This window comes from Cricetulus griseus, chromosome 4 (genome assembly GCF_003668045.3).
Source record: "Cricetulus griseus strain 17A/GY chromosome 4, alternate assembly CriGri-PICRH-1.0, whole genome shotgun sequence".
Classification (NCBI taxonomy): Eukaryota; Metazoa; Chordata; class Mammalia; order Rodentia; family Cricetidae; genus Cricetulus; species Cricetulus griseus.
In genome coordinates, this window is record NC_048597.1 from 204,323,260 (window position 1) to 204,338,637 (window position 15,378).

General features: G+C 38.4%; 2 protein-coding genes across 6 annotated transcripts in view; one reads left to right on the forward strand and one right to left on the reverse strand.

Moving 5' to 3' along the window:
* Pcolce2 (procollagen C-endopeptidase enhancer 2) overlaps window positions 1–589 on the forward strand; it is a 50,609-nt gene extending 50,020 nt beyond the window's left edge. The window contains exon 9 of the mRNA XM_027410931.2: window positions 101–589. Within this exon, the coding sequence (XP_027266732.1) occupies window positions 101–231 (131 nt within the window). The 3' untranslated portion in view covers window positions 232–589. The remainder of the gene's footprint in view (window positions 1–100) is intronic.
* Window positions 590–8,644: 8,055 nt separating this feature from the next.
* Trpc1 (transient receptor potential cation channel subfamily C member 1) overlaps window positions 8,645–15,378 on the reverse strand; it is a 55,760-nt gene continuing 49,026 nt past the window's right edge. For all 5 annotated transcript variants that reach the window (XM_027410928.2, XM_027410927.2, XM_027410930.2 and 2 more), the window contains 4 exons: window positions 14,109–14,284; window positions 12,592–12,793; window positions 12,123–12,317; window positions 8,645–10,553 (listed from right to left, as the gene is read on the reverse strand). In XM_027410928.2, coding sequence (XP_027266729.1) covers window positions 10,326–10,553; window positions 12,123–12,317; window positions 12,592–12,793; window positions 14,109–14,284 — 801 coding nt within the window. In that variant the 3' untranslated portion in view covers window positions 8,645–10,325. The remainder of the gene's footprint in view (window positions 10,554–12,122; window positions 12,318–12,591; window positions 12,794–14,108; window positions 14,285–15,378) is intronic.

The window sequence follows — 15,378 nt, forward strand, 5'->3', positions numbered from 1 at the left end:
AAAGCTAACGCATTGTTCACTTCTGATGGGGAAGGAAGCCTTTAGTCGTGAACATGAAGAAAAAAAAAAAACATTTATTTTTTACATTCTCTTTCCTTAGGTCTAAATTACATTATCATGGGACAAGTGGGTGAAGATGGGCGTGGCAAAATCATGCCAAACAGCTTTGTCAAGATGTTCAAGAATAAGAATCAGAAGCCCATGAACGCCCTGAAGAACAAGCAGTGTTAGCCTGAGCTCAGTCACTTCAGCTACACTCCGTTCATCGCCTCTGGAAGATCTGTTCTTCCCCACGTAGAAAAAGCCCATGCAATTTAATACTGAGCATTCTGGGAGATGGAGCCAAGTTACTTCTCACATGACGGTTGTGTGAGCCCCCCTCCCCACCCCATGTTGCTGGTGGAAGTTCTGATCCTGCACTGTGAGGAGCAGATATCTGAGAACACTCCCACCCACTGCCTGATGGGAGACAGCAGCAAGCACTGGCAGCTGGAAGCTTGTAATATACATTTCTGTAGAAAGATATTCTAGAATTGAGTTGTATGAAGATATAAAAAGGGTTTTATAAAGTGCAATATTTATAATGATATTTGGTTACCTTCAAGCGTTTGCTCTGAGGTCACATTTTTCTCTTGCATTTTTAAAAAATCAATGCTTAATAAAATATTTTAAGTGATTACAAGGCAGTCAGTAAACTTGTTCTCGAAATAAGGACAGCTGTGGAACCACTCCTGTTTAACAGTGTTCAAGATGCTATTTACACATAAGGTTCTGATTGTATCAGTTTAGAGTTGGCACTCTAAGAATTCCAGGGATGAGAGTGGCGCAATAATGTCAGTGGACTATAATTTCTGTCTGGAAAACCAGAAAGGAGTCCCTCTGTCATCTGGTCCAAATTCCTTCAGTGTCACTGAAATGGAAGATATATATATATATATATATATATATATATATATATATATATATATATATATATGGACTTCCCCAGAGTACACATCTCATCAGAAACAGAGACAATCATCTAAGAGTCCTAATTCTAAACCCAGTGTTCACAATGTCACTAGAAGATGCTCCCCCAGCCCCAAGAGAAAGTTGCCTTCCCATGTGAAACATTCAGTACTAAGGACTAATATTTAGGCTTGCATTTGCTAGACTGAGCAATAAGGTAACCTGACCATTCGGCCGTGAGCTCCTGGGCCCTTTCCTTGTCCACACCCATTTTCCTGTCTCAGACTGTAGCAGCTGAAACGCACTGCTCCAGAGGCAGCTATACCTGCAGTGGGTATGACAGTCTGCCTTCTAGGAAGTTGCTGGCCAGAGGCTGTGAGAGAGAGGGCACCATCTCCATCTAAAGACGGAAAAAGGAAAACTATAGATGAACAAAGGCATGGGTCACTATATCTCCTATGGTAGAAATAAAATTTTAGAAATAAAGGGAGCTCTTATTTTGGACAAGATGAGTGATTCCCAGTTCTTGACCTGAAAAACAGGTGGCAGAAAAAATATTAATGTAAGTTGAAACACTGTGTTGGTGGCAGATCAGGTCTAAGAGCAATTAATAGGAGTCAGCTAGAAGGGTCAGAAGTTGTTCTAAATGCTCCTGCCAATATGTGCATCTGTTCCAGGATCTCACCAGGTAAAGAAGAAGATGAGCTAGAGGACATGCAACAGCTGGGTGGGTCTTCTCCGGAGCCTGTCAATGCACAGGAAGGACACAAGGATGATCACATCCTCTTGTCTCCCGGCATCCCCTTCTCACTGATGTGCCGGCACAGCTTGTTGGTGTGGCAGCAGCAGCATTGTCCCACTGCCCTTGTGTTACCAGTGCAAAGAGTCTGAGTGGGGTCTGGAGTCACACTGCAGGAAACACAGAACAGGAATCCAAGCTGCCCGTTCCATTGACAGCTCTGACACAAAGCACCTGCCAAGGGGTTGGTGGCCAATAATTCCCACACCAGCTGGTCTTTCAAACTCCATTATTTAAGTCAGAGACAATCAGGCTGAGTGAGTAGTAAGGCTATTCTTCCTGGTCCAACAAATGTTCTAACTTCTGTTATAAGAGGATTTATTTAGACAGAATTTCAGTTTCCTTGGTTATTAATGGAGGGAGTTGCAGAAGGCACATCTATCCACTGACTCATCTCACTCGTCTATATATAGAATAATTTTTAAACTTTCCTACATAAGGTACCATGAAGCAAATGTTAAAGAACTATGTCATACAGATACCTTTCCCCAGCAACAGTGTATAGAGATCAGTGCCAAAAAGCTAAACAAAAACAAGAAAAGTAATACTACAATCTTTTGCTGGAAATTAAGAAATATGCTTCTAAACAATCGACTAAGAATCATAACATAAAACAAAAGCAACAATTTAAATTTTATAATTTGGGGGGCTGGAGAGACGGCTCGGTGGTTCAGAGCATTGGCAGCTCTTCTGGAGGTCCTGAGTTCCCAAAACCCACACAGTGGCTCACAGCCATCTAGAATGGGCCCTGAAGTCCTGGGACCTCTGGCCTGCAGGTGTACATATAGACAGAGCACCATATACACAAAATAAATAAATATTTTTAAAAACTATTTTAAATTTTATAATTTCATAAATGAAACAAACTAGGAAGTTAGTAAAATAAAAACAGTCAATTTTTAAAAGGTGAGAAAGCGAGGCATGGTGGTGCTTGCTTTCGATACCAGCATACAGGAGGCAGAGGCAGCCTGGTCTCCAGAGGGAGTTCCAGGCAAGGTAGGACTACATAGTGAGACTCGGCCTCAAAAATCAAACAAGCAAACCAAAAGCCTAAGAGGTATCGAGGATGGGGTGGGGGTGGAGCTGCCATTAAAGTAGCTGCCAGGAATTTAAGCCTTAGCGCCTGAGTCTGGAACCCCAGTACCCACAGGAAAGCCATGTGCCACAGCACTGTAAGTCCAGCAATACTTCTAAATAGGGAGTCTGGGGAAACTGAGTCAGGCAGAACCATAGAGCTTGCTGGAAACCAGCCAAATCAGTGAGCTCCAGGTTCAGTAAAAGACCCTCAAAGAAATAAGATGGAGAGTAAATGTGGAAGACACTCACCATTGGTCTCTGGCCTCTACGCACATATGCACACATGTGCACACATGCAAACACATACACAACACACACACACACACACACACACACACACAACACAACACACACACACACACACACCCCAAAGGGAGAAATGTTCTTAGAATAGAAATTGAATCAGAAAGTAACAGAAGTTAACAAAGCTAAAAGTTGCTCCTTTGAAACTACTAATATAGCTCAGAAAATTCTTTTCTGCCAAGATTAAACATAAAAAGTAGTAAAAAGTAGGAGCTGGAGAGATGGCCCAGTGGCTAAAAGTACTGACTGCTCTTCCAGAGAACCCAGGTTCAATGCCCAGCCTTGGTGGCTCACAACCATCTGTATCTCCAGTTCCAAGGAATGAATCTGATGCCCTCTTCTGGTCTTTTTGGGCACTGCATGCAGATGGTGAGTAGAAGTAGATGCAGTAAATCACCCAGACATGTAAAACAGAAAAAGAGGAATATTTCACTTTAAAAAGAGAACCAGGTAAAGCCAGTTTTATGACTAAAAGGGAACCTTTTCTCAGGTATTATAGGGTATTATAGATGGTTTAGCAGTAATAAGAGTTCTGGGCACAATGGTGTTCTCCTGTAATGTCAGTTCCCATGGAGGCCGAAGCAAAGAACATGACTTCAGCCAAGAAATAGAAGCCACATAGCAAGATGGGCACACTCACTTCCTTCTCTCTCTCTCTCTCTCTCTCTCTCTCTCTCTCTCTCTCTCTCTCTCTGTCTGTCTCTGTCTCTCTCTCTCTGTCTCTCTCTCTCTCTCTCTCTCTCTCTCTCTCTCTCTCTCTCTCTCTCTCTCTCTCTGCAAAGTGATAATACTAAGATAGCATTATGAGCTCTCTGTGCCTACAGGTTGGAAAATGATTATTAAGAGGAGAAAAAGCAACTCCTTGGAAGAGGGCAGGTGTTCCCAGTAACACAGACTTAAGTAGAAAAAAAATCTTACAGTACTACATCCACTGAAGACATCCAGTAAGTATTTTAAAATCTTCCTTCAAAGAAACTTCAAACATAATTAGTTTTATTTGGAAAGTTTGTCAGGCATCTAAGAAGCAAGAACTGTCCACCTAACACAAACCATCCCAGAGTGTATACGAGGAAGGAGCATGGAGCACTTTCTGTGGCAGACAGTAGGCGCCAAGGAAATAACCAGTCTGATTTCATTTAGGAACATAGGTGCAAAAGCTCTAAACAAAACATTACCAAACAAAATCCATCTAACACATAGATGGCTATCAAGTAGGGCTTAACCCGGGAATGCATTCAACATGTGAAAACTCAGTGACTATACTTCATTGCACTAAGAGTTTTGGTGCAACTGAGCCCTCAGACTCCTAAGAACTCTACAGGTCTTTTTTTTTTTTATTGTTCTTCTCAGATGAGATATATACATGAAGATACCTATCCATCTATCTATCTATCTATCTATCTATCTATCTATCTATGTATCTATCTATCTATCTGTCTATCTATCTATAATACAAGTCTTCATAGCTATCCTTTGCTATTTTTTCTTTGGTTTTCCTAGAAGATGCGTCAGGTGCAAGGAGACAACAGTCACATCAGAAGGGTACAGACATCTCAGCCAAAAAGTTTATCTCCAGAAAAGCTCCATCCCACAGTGCAAGAGACACAGCTCCCAGACATCTCACAGATGCCAGGCCCTGATGCTTGGGAAAGCCCAAAGCTCTGGTTCCTCACTAGATATTCCCAGTTTGTTTATGGTTCCTCCTAGTCCAGATGCAATTTGCCAATCAGAGCTTATGCTTTTTAACCATAAGCAAGTATGCCTAGCAACAGAGTTAACATACCATATTATCAAATTGCTAAGGAACAAATTAGATGAAACTAGGGGTGTGATTCCACTGGCCAAGTGGTTGCCTAACACAAAGCCCTGGAATTGGTCCCCAGCATAAGCACTACATAAGCAGTGTTGGTTCACAGCAGTAATCCCAGCTCCTGTTCTTAATGGTGGAAAGTGATTAGTCTGATTCTATTTTTTTATGTCAAAAATAAACCTTAAGCAACCCGTGAATAGAAGAAAATGTCATCAGTGTCACAGAGGATTTTAGCAAACCTCATGGTAAACTACTAAAAGCATTTAAGATTCAAATAATTATATTATACATTTTTGTATAAACCATTTCTATTAAAATTGTACTGGAAGATCTAGACAGTGTAGCAAGGGGGGAAATTAAGTGTCTGATGCAAAAAATCAGAAAGGAAGAAATAAGATTAAAATAACACAAAGATATGTCATCCAAATAAAAAAACTCAGTTGAAGAAATTTGAAGGTAAATAAGAAGAGTTATTTTATCATTAAAAGGAGAGTTGGCGAGATGGTTCAGCAGGAAGACACCACCAAATGAACCACAAGAGTTTGATCGCTAAAACTCACACAATGGGAGAGAGAACTGACTACTGCAAGAATTGCCTTCTGACCTTTGCATGCACTGTGGCATGTATGCCCATCACACACAACCACACATGTGCACATGTGTCTAAGCTAAGTAGTAAAACGTAATTAAAAATAAGGGTTTCTAAAAATAGGCTCTAACTTCAGGACAAAATATTGAATATATATACTGTACTTTATCATCATTAGAAGTCTTGAATTAAGTACTATGCACACGTAAGAGTCTTTTGCTATGTTTAACACAGGGTCTGACTATGTAGCCCAGACTGGCTTGCAACTTGTTATGTAGCTTAGGTTGAATTTAAACTCCAGATCTTTTGCTTCGGCCTCCTCAGTGCTGAGATTGCATACATGTGTCACCATGGCTGGCTGATGAAACCTATGACTCTGTCAGCATGGAGGTATTCAAAGGTATTCAGAGCTTCAACCAGATTGTGTTGTACTCAGAAGAGTTTTGGAACATACACAGAAATTAATCCCTTGTCTGTCTTTTGGCTGAGACCAAGTGCAGAAATATTTACAAGAGTCATTTAATGTTATAATTAAAAATCCTGATTTTTTTCCTTTGTCAGTTGTTTTTCCTTTCAAAAGCAAAGTAGCTTTAAAAGGCTAACATTTGATTAAATATAAACTAGAAACATTGTCTTGTGCTTGAATGATGTCTATGGTATCCTGATAGCGAGACTTAATTAGATTTTGGAGACAGAACTTCTAAGAATAAAAACCTATTATGAAAATTTACAAGCTAAGACTTTATACATCTGACTCATCTAAAAAAAACCGTCCGTGGTTACATAATGCAAAGAAGAGTCTCCTGGATGAGGAGGAAAAATACTTGGATTCTCATGCACAGTGTATTGCCAAAAGAATCGCATTGTATCTATAGAATGAGAAAGACAAGCAGAATTCTTTCTAAGATCCTTTATGGTCTTGAAATATGTCCATATTATTTTCAACCAAATCAAACAAATGAAAGAAATTGAACCAGTGTGGTGGTTTGATTGAGAATGGCCCCCAGAGACTTAAATATTTGAATGTTTGGTCTCAGGTGGTGGAACTGTTTAGGAAGGATTAAGAGGTGTGGCCTTGTTGGAGGAGGTGTTTCACTAGGAGCTTTGACATTTCAAAAGCCCACACCAAGCCTAGTCTCTGTCACTCTCTCTGCCTGGCTGCCTGCAGATAAAATTTAAGCTCTCAGCTACTGCTCCAGCGCCATGCCTGCTCACCTGCTACCGATTCCTGCCGTGATGGTCATGGACTCACCCTCTGAAACTGTAAGCAAGCCCCAAATTAAATGCCTTTTTCTTTTAAATAAGTTGCCTTTCTATCCCAGAGATAGAAAGTAACTAAGACAAGCAGATTCTTCACTCTGAACACTCTGGTTCCTCCTGGTTTGGCTTGGTATTGCCTGAGGCTAATGTGGCTTTTCTTTGTGTCTGACTACCTCACTGACCACTCAGGCTCAACAAAGGTGAATAGACAAATTAGTTTCAAAATGCAATGCTTTTCTATGTATCTTGCCCAATGCATACAGTAGAGTTCAGGATCTCAAGTCAGTTATATAGCAATTGACAAATTAATTCAAATGCTAGCTTTTCATCCACTAAATTAAAAGCTTGCAGAGATTATCAAAGATTTCTTCCAGTTCAACATGAAGAATAGGATTAGAGCACATACAGTTTTGTGTCTAATTATATTCGATCCCTGGAATCTTTACCCACATAAATCATGGAAAAGTTTCCTCTCGAGGAATCTGTGCCATTCATCACTAACTCCATACTAAAGTTGTAGCATGCAGGGTCCAGCACTGGATAGAAACATTGATGAAGCAGGGTCTCTCTTCCCTGTCACTGCAGCTATCTAGCCTGAACGAGCTTCCAGGGGAAGTCTCCTGTCTCCCACCTCTCCCATTTTACCATAAAAATGCTGGAATTACAGACACAGACCACTGAGGCTGGAGCCAGTTTTGATGTGATTCTGGGGGTCTGATTCTGGGGGCCTGCTGAGCCATTTCATGGGCCCCTTAAACAACCTTCTTGGTGGAGAAAAGCAGAGAATGAATTGATTGCTAATTCCAGGATGAAGAGAATGGAGCTTGTCTGTAATTTTGATTGCCTAGGACACTTTAAAAAATAAGCCTGCTGTTTTACTTGTTGTGTTCCTATAGTTTAATATGCATCAGAAACCATCTGTCTTGCAAATGGCTACATTAAAGCATACAAAGAGAACATAAAATATTTCCCAATTTTTGTGTGGTGTAGCTGGTGTTCATCTTCAAATGCAGATAAAAAACAGAATAAAGGAAATAATGTGAAATTATCAAATGAAAGTCTTCTAAGAATGTCCTCTAGAAACAGTATGTTGACACATTGTGGGAGGGTGTGATGCCACAAAGGGGACATTGACTTACCAGTGAGAAATTCAGAGCAGCTATTATCCCCAGTATTTTCTTAGTGTAATTTTTCTCTTTGTGTATGTGTTCATGGTTGCATATGCATATGGAGGCCAGAGGTGTTCAACTGGAGGGGTGTGTGTGTGTGTGTGTGTGTGTGTGTGTGTGTGTGTGTGTATGTATGTATATATATATATATATATGTATATATATATATATATATATATATTGTGTGTGTTGTTTCATTTTCTTGACTATGCATATGTGGAGGTCAGACAGAAGTCAATGCACAGTAACTTCCTCTATCACTCTCTACCTTATTTTCTGAGATGGGCTCTCTTACTGAGCCTGGATCACTACTTTAGCCAGACTGGCTGTCCAGTGAACCCTGGGGTCCACATTCTTCAATTCCCAAAGTGCTGGGGTCACATGTTTACACTATCATGTCTGGCTTTTATGTGGGTGCTGGGGATCTGAAGTCATGTCCTCTTGCTTGCAGAGCAAGCACTGTACGCCCTGAGCCATCTTCCAAGACTTCCAAGTCCCCAGCAGTCACATGGTAACTCGCAACTGTCTGTTACTCCAGTTCCAGGGGATCCAACACCTTCTTCTGGCTTCTGTGAGTACCAAGCACATGCATGGTAAACAGATATACACAGGCAAAATACTCACAGGCATAAAATAAAGTAATTAAAAAATAAAAAGCAAATAATAGTAAGCAAAATACTAAAGCTCTATCATTTTATAATCTAATGTCAAATTTTATTCACTTTTTTCTTACAGTATGCTGTCATTCAAAATATACTTCATCAGTAATTCATGCACACAATAGGCACTCTATAAATTTTTTTAATAATTAGGTTTTTTTAGAATGACTAAAAATCCTGATGTAAAATCCCAATTGGGAAGTGCATAATTCCATTGTAGACAAAATATATAGCTTTACAATAAACATTTTTGTAAGAATTTACCCAAAAGAGGGAACACTTAAACTTGAACATTAAAAACAAATGCAAAAAACAAGATGAAACCTAACACTAGATTACCCAGATGCCACCTGGGTAGGTGAAAAATCACAGACCAAGGGCTGCCTGCACCCTCACACCCTCAAGGCCAGCTGACATTGGGCTAAGAAAGTAACCATGTGCATTGCTCACTGAATGCCGCAAGAATGTCTACACAATAGCTGGGGAAGCCTTCAGCTGCCCTTATATGAACACTGAAAAGAGGTCAAATACACTTTATATTTTCAAATTGAAAGAACAAAGCTTTACATCTCAAGCAGGAGGCACAAAGTCACTTTTCTAGAAGCTATGTTGAACTCTATGGCTAATACTTCAGAAGAGAGCTCAAGAACCTGCATGAACTTAAAGGAGCTTTTTTCAAGGCCCCTGATGCTCTCCAGCCAAGCCCACTGTGACCACACATGAAGACAAGTAGTTTATACTTTGTAACTTATTCAAACTTGAAAAATTAGAAGGAAAAGTTAAAACTAACCAAATGCCTAGAGAAGTAACTTTGCAAATGCATAAATATGAACAAATATTCTATGGCTAAAAGATGTCTACTATTTTTCAAAAATCACAGAATTCTATAAATATTTAAATACATGAATTACCTCAATATAGAGAACTATATATAAAATATTAAGTAAAAAATTAAAAATATAAAATCATTATAACCATGTAAAAGTAAATATATTACACAACAAAATCAAGGTGAATTTAGATTAACAGAACTAAATATTAATTTTTTGTTGTTTTTGAGACAGGGTTTTCTGTGTAGCCCTGGCTGGAACTCACTCTGTACACAAGACTGGCCTTGAACTCAGAGATCTACCTGCCTCTGCCTCCCGAGTGCTGGGGCTAAAGACTTGTACCATCATGTCTGGCTTGAATTCAAATATTTATTAGAGACTTTTCTTTGTTGCTTAAGATTATAACAAAAGAAAAATAGGGTATTTTAGATAAAACTATACTCTTAAACAATAAATACTGAACTCTGTGTGAACTCCTAAAACAAGAGATTTTAAACACCATGAACTTGACATTTCAAGTGTCTCTTAAGGTAGCTGCATTTGGTGATCTTCATTTTATAAAAGGGAGTGGGCAATGTGTACACTGGTAGCTGCCCCTCCTAAACATTACAAATCTTAAGCACTGACAAGCTACGAAAATCAAATAGCATGCTAACAAAACTGTTTACTTACTCTGTTTTGCTTCTACAAAAAGCCACAGACAGGTTTTTAAAAAACTAACTCTATATACATATTTTACATTACATATATTTATACTATAAATATTTATAGAATGGCTTTTGTGTAATTGCTTATGTCCATATATATTTTATTAGTTTAACTATAAATACAATCTTTCAGATTTGTTATGGAAAATTATTTCTACAAGATTTAGAAAATGATTAATTTCTTGGATAAAACATAGCATATTTAGAAGTCCGAAAGCCAAGCAAATCCCTTATTTCATTTCGAAATTTTGACAGATCTTGGCGCAGTTCATTGAGATTCTCCACGGTTGCCTGGTCTGTACTCTGCATCTTCTGTCTCATAGATGTCAAGTAACGATGCACTAGGCAGCACATCACTTTCTGGTAGTTCTCGTCTCTCTTCTGTTTCAAGTTTCTCCACTCCTTTGAAACAAGCAATCACATGGTAATAATGACAGCAATGTATGTGTAAGTACATGCATACATATGTAAGGAAACATGTATATACACTCATATATAGATATATATTTGCAGTACTAAGGAATGAGCTCAGAGCCACATGCATGCTAGGCAAATGTCTGCAATCAAACTATCCTCCAGCCTCAGAGACAATATTTAAATGAGATAAATTTTAAATACATTAATGGGTACACATTTTCAATGCATTTAGAGGACAGTTTACTTTGGTAAAAATCATATTCAGTACATGTTTAAAAATATAGCCTGTGTATCTGTTTCATTCACTCTACTTTAGGCAATTACATTGAAAAAATGTAGTCTTTGTAATGCTCAGTCTACAACAGAGATTCACAAACTACCACTCCAAATCAATAGCCAACTTCCTGTCTTTCTGACATTGTGAGCTAAGAATGGCTTTACAAATGAATATCTGTAATCAAATTTATATGGGCATCTTAATTTAACTCTAATTAAGCAAAATTTTCACTCTCCCACAGGGAATTGCTTTTCCTAGTAATTTATTACCACGACTGCTACTTACATTTTTAATTTCATCTACAAGGTTTTTGGAAAAATTTTCTCTTATATAACTTCCTAGATGGTGTTTTTTGTTTTATTTGGCTTGCAAAGTATAAAATATTACCCTTTGGTGTTTTAGGAAACATACCAATCCCCAGTTTACAAGCAGCACTGAGTAATTTTCAAGACCCCAAAACACTATGAACTAATAGTCGTTCTTTAAATCTATAGTGAAAGACTATGGGATAAGAGTTCATGTGTTAGGGAAATTTAAAAACTAAGAAAAGAACCAAAACCAACCTCCAAATCCTTAGTTTTCTTTCTTATTCTCAATTATTTGTTGAATCTTTATATTAGATACTTCCGCATTCATTAGGGATATAGTGGAAAACATGTCAGCATAGCCCTTATCAATGCAGCATATTTGTGCTTTAAGAAACATCTGTAGGTCTTTAACAAAACCTCAATTGTTTGATTTTGCCAAAAAGATTTGGGGTCCAGATGCTGGGGTGAAAACCTGAAAGCACCCAGATGACCTTTTTTTCTCAGGTAACATCCCAGAAGCCTTCCCACTTTCTCCTACAGGGTCACAAACAAGACTTCCTGTCAACTGGTTGCTTGCTCTGCCTTTTGACCTATGGATGGCTTTATTTAATCCTGTTTAAAATATTCAAGCAGAAAGCTCTTGTGTTAAAGGTGTGTGCCAGGGCTAAGCCATACCACAACTAGAAACATGTTTTTCCAGTAAATAATGAAATCTAGGGGTGTGATCAATCACAGTGTGATCAAGTATTCTGCAACAAACATCTGTATTGGTTATGGTAGCATACACCCATCATCCCAGCCCATGGTAGCCAGACAGGAGGATTGCTGCAAACTGATGCCAGCCTGGTCTACATAGAAAATTCCATGCCAGCCACAGCTATATAGTCAGTAAGACTCCATCTCAGAAAAATAAAAGTGAAATTAGCAACTGTAAAACTGTGGTGCAATTCAAACCATTTAATTTCTCACCTTCAAACTGTTTTGCCGTTTGACCTTGCCTTTTGATGTATGAGAGCAAACCCACTTACTGAGACTACTGATCATATAGCAGATAGTCTTTGGTGAAGGAATAATGTTGAAAGGCGGGGGCAGTGTACATTTGTCATCAAAGTAGCTAAGCCACAGCTTTGCTCGAGCAAACTTCCATTCTTTATCCTCATGATTCTATAGGTAAGGAAAAAGCAGCATAGAATAAGAACACAAACACAAAGGTAGATGATATGGGCAGGTTGGGGAGATACTGATTAAAACTGCCTAAATGTCACCACACCTTATAGATTAAAAAATTGGTCCAAGATGTGCAAATTATTAGACATTACATTTTAAAATCTATATTTAATTTAAAAATACTATTCCTTAATTCTGCAATCTTCAGTTATTTGATTTCATACATTTTATGTGATTTGGCGAGAATATAAAGCTTTGAAAGACCACTTACTGCTATCAACTGAAAGCTTTTGTGAAGCATGGCTACCAGCAGCTTTGTAAGCACAATCACAACCACGACGTTGTACGTCCCAACAATCACAGCTCCAACGAAGGACTGCAGTTCTTCTCCATAGCTAAACCTTGTGACAAAGATGGCCACATGTGCTAAGGAGAAGATGTACCAGAACAAAGCAAAGCAGGTGCCAATGAACCTGTAAGGGCAAGTAGATTCTGTTTAAAAAAGAAATTAATTATCAAGAACAGATAATGCATTTATATCAAAATTATACATATGAACCATTAGTAATTCTTGCATAATACATTATAAAAATAATTTTATTGCTTTATTTTATTTTCATAGTACATATAGTCATATTTTCAATGTTTTTACGTGTGTGTATCTGAGTGTATATATGTGCATCACATGCATGCGGGATGCCACAGAAGTCAAAAGAAGGCACCAGATTGCCTGAAATTGGAGTTAGAGTTGTGAGCCACCAGGTGGGTGATGGAAATCAAACCTAGGTCCTCTGTAAGAACAGTAAATGCTGTTAACCACTAAGACAACTTTCCACCCCCTAAAGTCTTATTTTAGGAGGCCAATGTCTTATCCATTAGGCTACCAGGCCTACTAAAATCTTACTTTAAATGAGGAAACACACTCAAAAATATTATTACTATTTAACTTTTTGCTATCTTTCTAGTCTCAACACAGCAGTCCATAGGGTATCTAGTTAGATTCTACCAGTTCTTCACCTCAACCTTCAGATAATTCCCAACCTCAACAGTCCCAAATCAGACAATAAGGTCCAACATGATCATCCCTATTACCCATTCATCCTGGCCAGTCCAGAAATCTTATTCTTTAAATGACAGGACACACAAAGTACCTAAAGAATTGTTGGCACATAATAAGAACATGACACATGTGTAATACATGTGCATCTGAATTTCATTTAAGGAGGAGGAAAGGCTGGGGATGTAAGTTTTGGTGTTTAGCACTTGCTTAGCACACACAGAGCACTGGCTTGGATCCCCAGCAGAAAAGGAACCTGAAGGGAGCTATTCCATCTACTTTATAGTAGCTGTACCATTCTTTAGGATCCACTGGCCCGTAAGTTCTAATGGTTCCCAATTCTAATGACTTCTCAAGAAATGCTGAAAACATGAATGCTCTGGGATGTACCAGCAACCAACAGATGCTACAGGTATTTAATAACTTGGGGGAAGAGATATTGAACACTCTAATATATGGGATAGATAAAAGAAATTTCCCAAAGTGCTAAGAGTATAGATTTGTCAAGAGTTCTGTTCAGACAGATTTCAGTAGAGAAGATACATGTAATGACTTGAATCTACTACTGAAGATCCCATAGGTAAAGATGATGAAAAGTGAACATTTGTTAAAGCTTGCAGACATTTAAAAAAGATTTTCTAAAGAACAATTCAAGTTCCATCCATGCAATGACTAGCCCATACAGAGCTCAGTAGCAGAAAGTCCATCTAGTAAAATCTGAAGATACTCACGAGTGGAAGGTATCATTGCTTTGTTGTTCACAGAAGATGCCAACACAGTCCTTCTGCTCTTTGGAAGTGTACCCCTTGTCATAGAGCTGTGTCAGTCCAATTGTGAAGGAAAACAGAACAAGAAGGAACATCCCCAGAAATTTCCCAAAATCTTGTAACATCTGTCCCATTGAAATCTGTGGATATATCACATGAGTGTACATTAAAACTGTATGGAAAACTATATATTAGATATGAAATTACCCAGTAATAAAAGGAAGACTAACACACAAGCCACAAGTCATACCTACTATTTCACCTGGTTGAAATATTTCAGTATGCTAAGAGCATCAAAACTCTAGCTGTAGGAAAAACAAAAAAACAGAACAAAACCAATGAAGCCAGCTATCTACCAAGAAGTCATTCTAACCAAACTAGCACTATGAGTATTAGATGAATAGGCCTTGCCAGACAAGGTCTTCAAGGTCTTACTGTGTAGGGAGAATAGATACATGGAGAACTTCACCTACTTTTATTATTTATTATTATTATTTTGGTTGTTACTGAGAAACAGACTACTCCACAATCAATCTTGCCATAAAACTCACAATCCTCCTGCCTCAGCTTCCCACATGCTAGGACCATGCAAACATCACCATTGCTAGCAACATAGAGATTGTTTAAAGGCCAATTGGCAGGGAATAAAGAAATAACTCTCTGAAAAACTTAAAGGAAAATAAATGCTTATATTTATGTGGCTTTTTAAATTGTTTTATTTGTTTATATTTAACTTCTTTATTGACTCTTTGGGAGTTTGACATCATATACCCCAATTCTACTCACCTCCTAGTCCTTTCCATATCCTCCTCTCATCCCTTCTGTGCCCCCCTCCAAGAAAGCAAATCAAAGTAAGCAAGCAACCAAACAAAAGCAAAGCAAAACAAAACAAACAAAAAAACCCTAAAACTAAAACAAAAACCACAACAACAGAAAAAATCTCTTTGCTTCTCCTTTCCTGCCTAACATCTCTTCATTCACCCTGGTGGTGCTGGAGGCCTCAGTGTGCCATATAATATACCTCTTTGTCCCATAAGTTTTACTGGCAAATGTGGCTTTTTAAAGTTTACAAATATTAAATCATTTCGAAATGAAACATTTCATCTGATTTTGTAGCTAATTCTCCACTAACTCCTAAGGGACAGCATCAGCATCCGGGACTGTCCTATTTACTTTCCAAGAGTGGGCATCTTTCCCTTACTTCCCTTTTGCAAGACAGTATTATGTGTGCAAG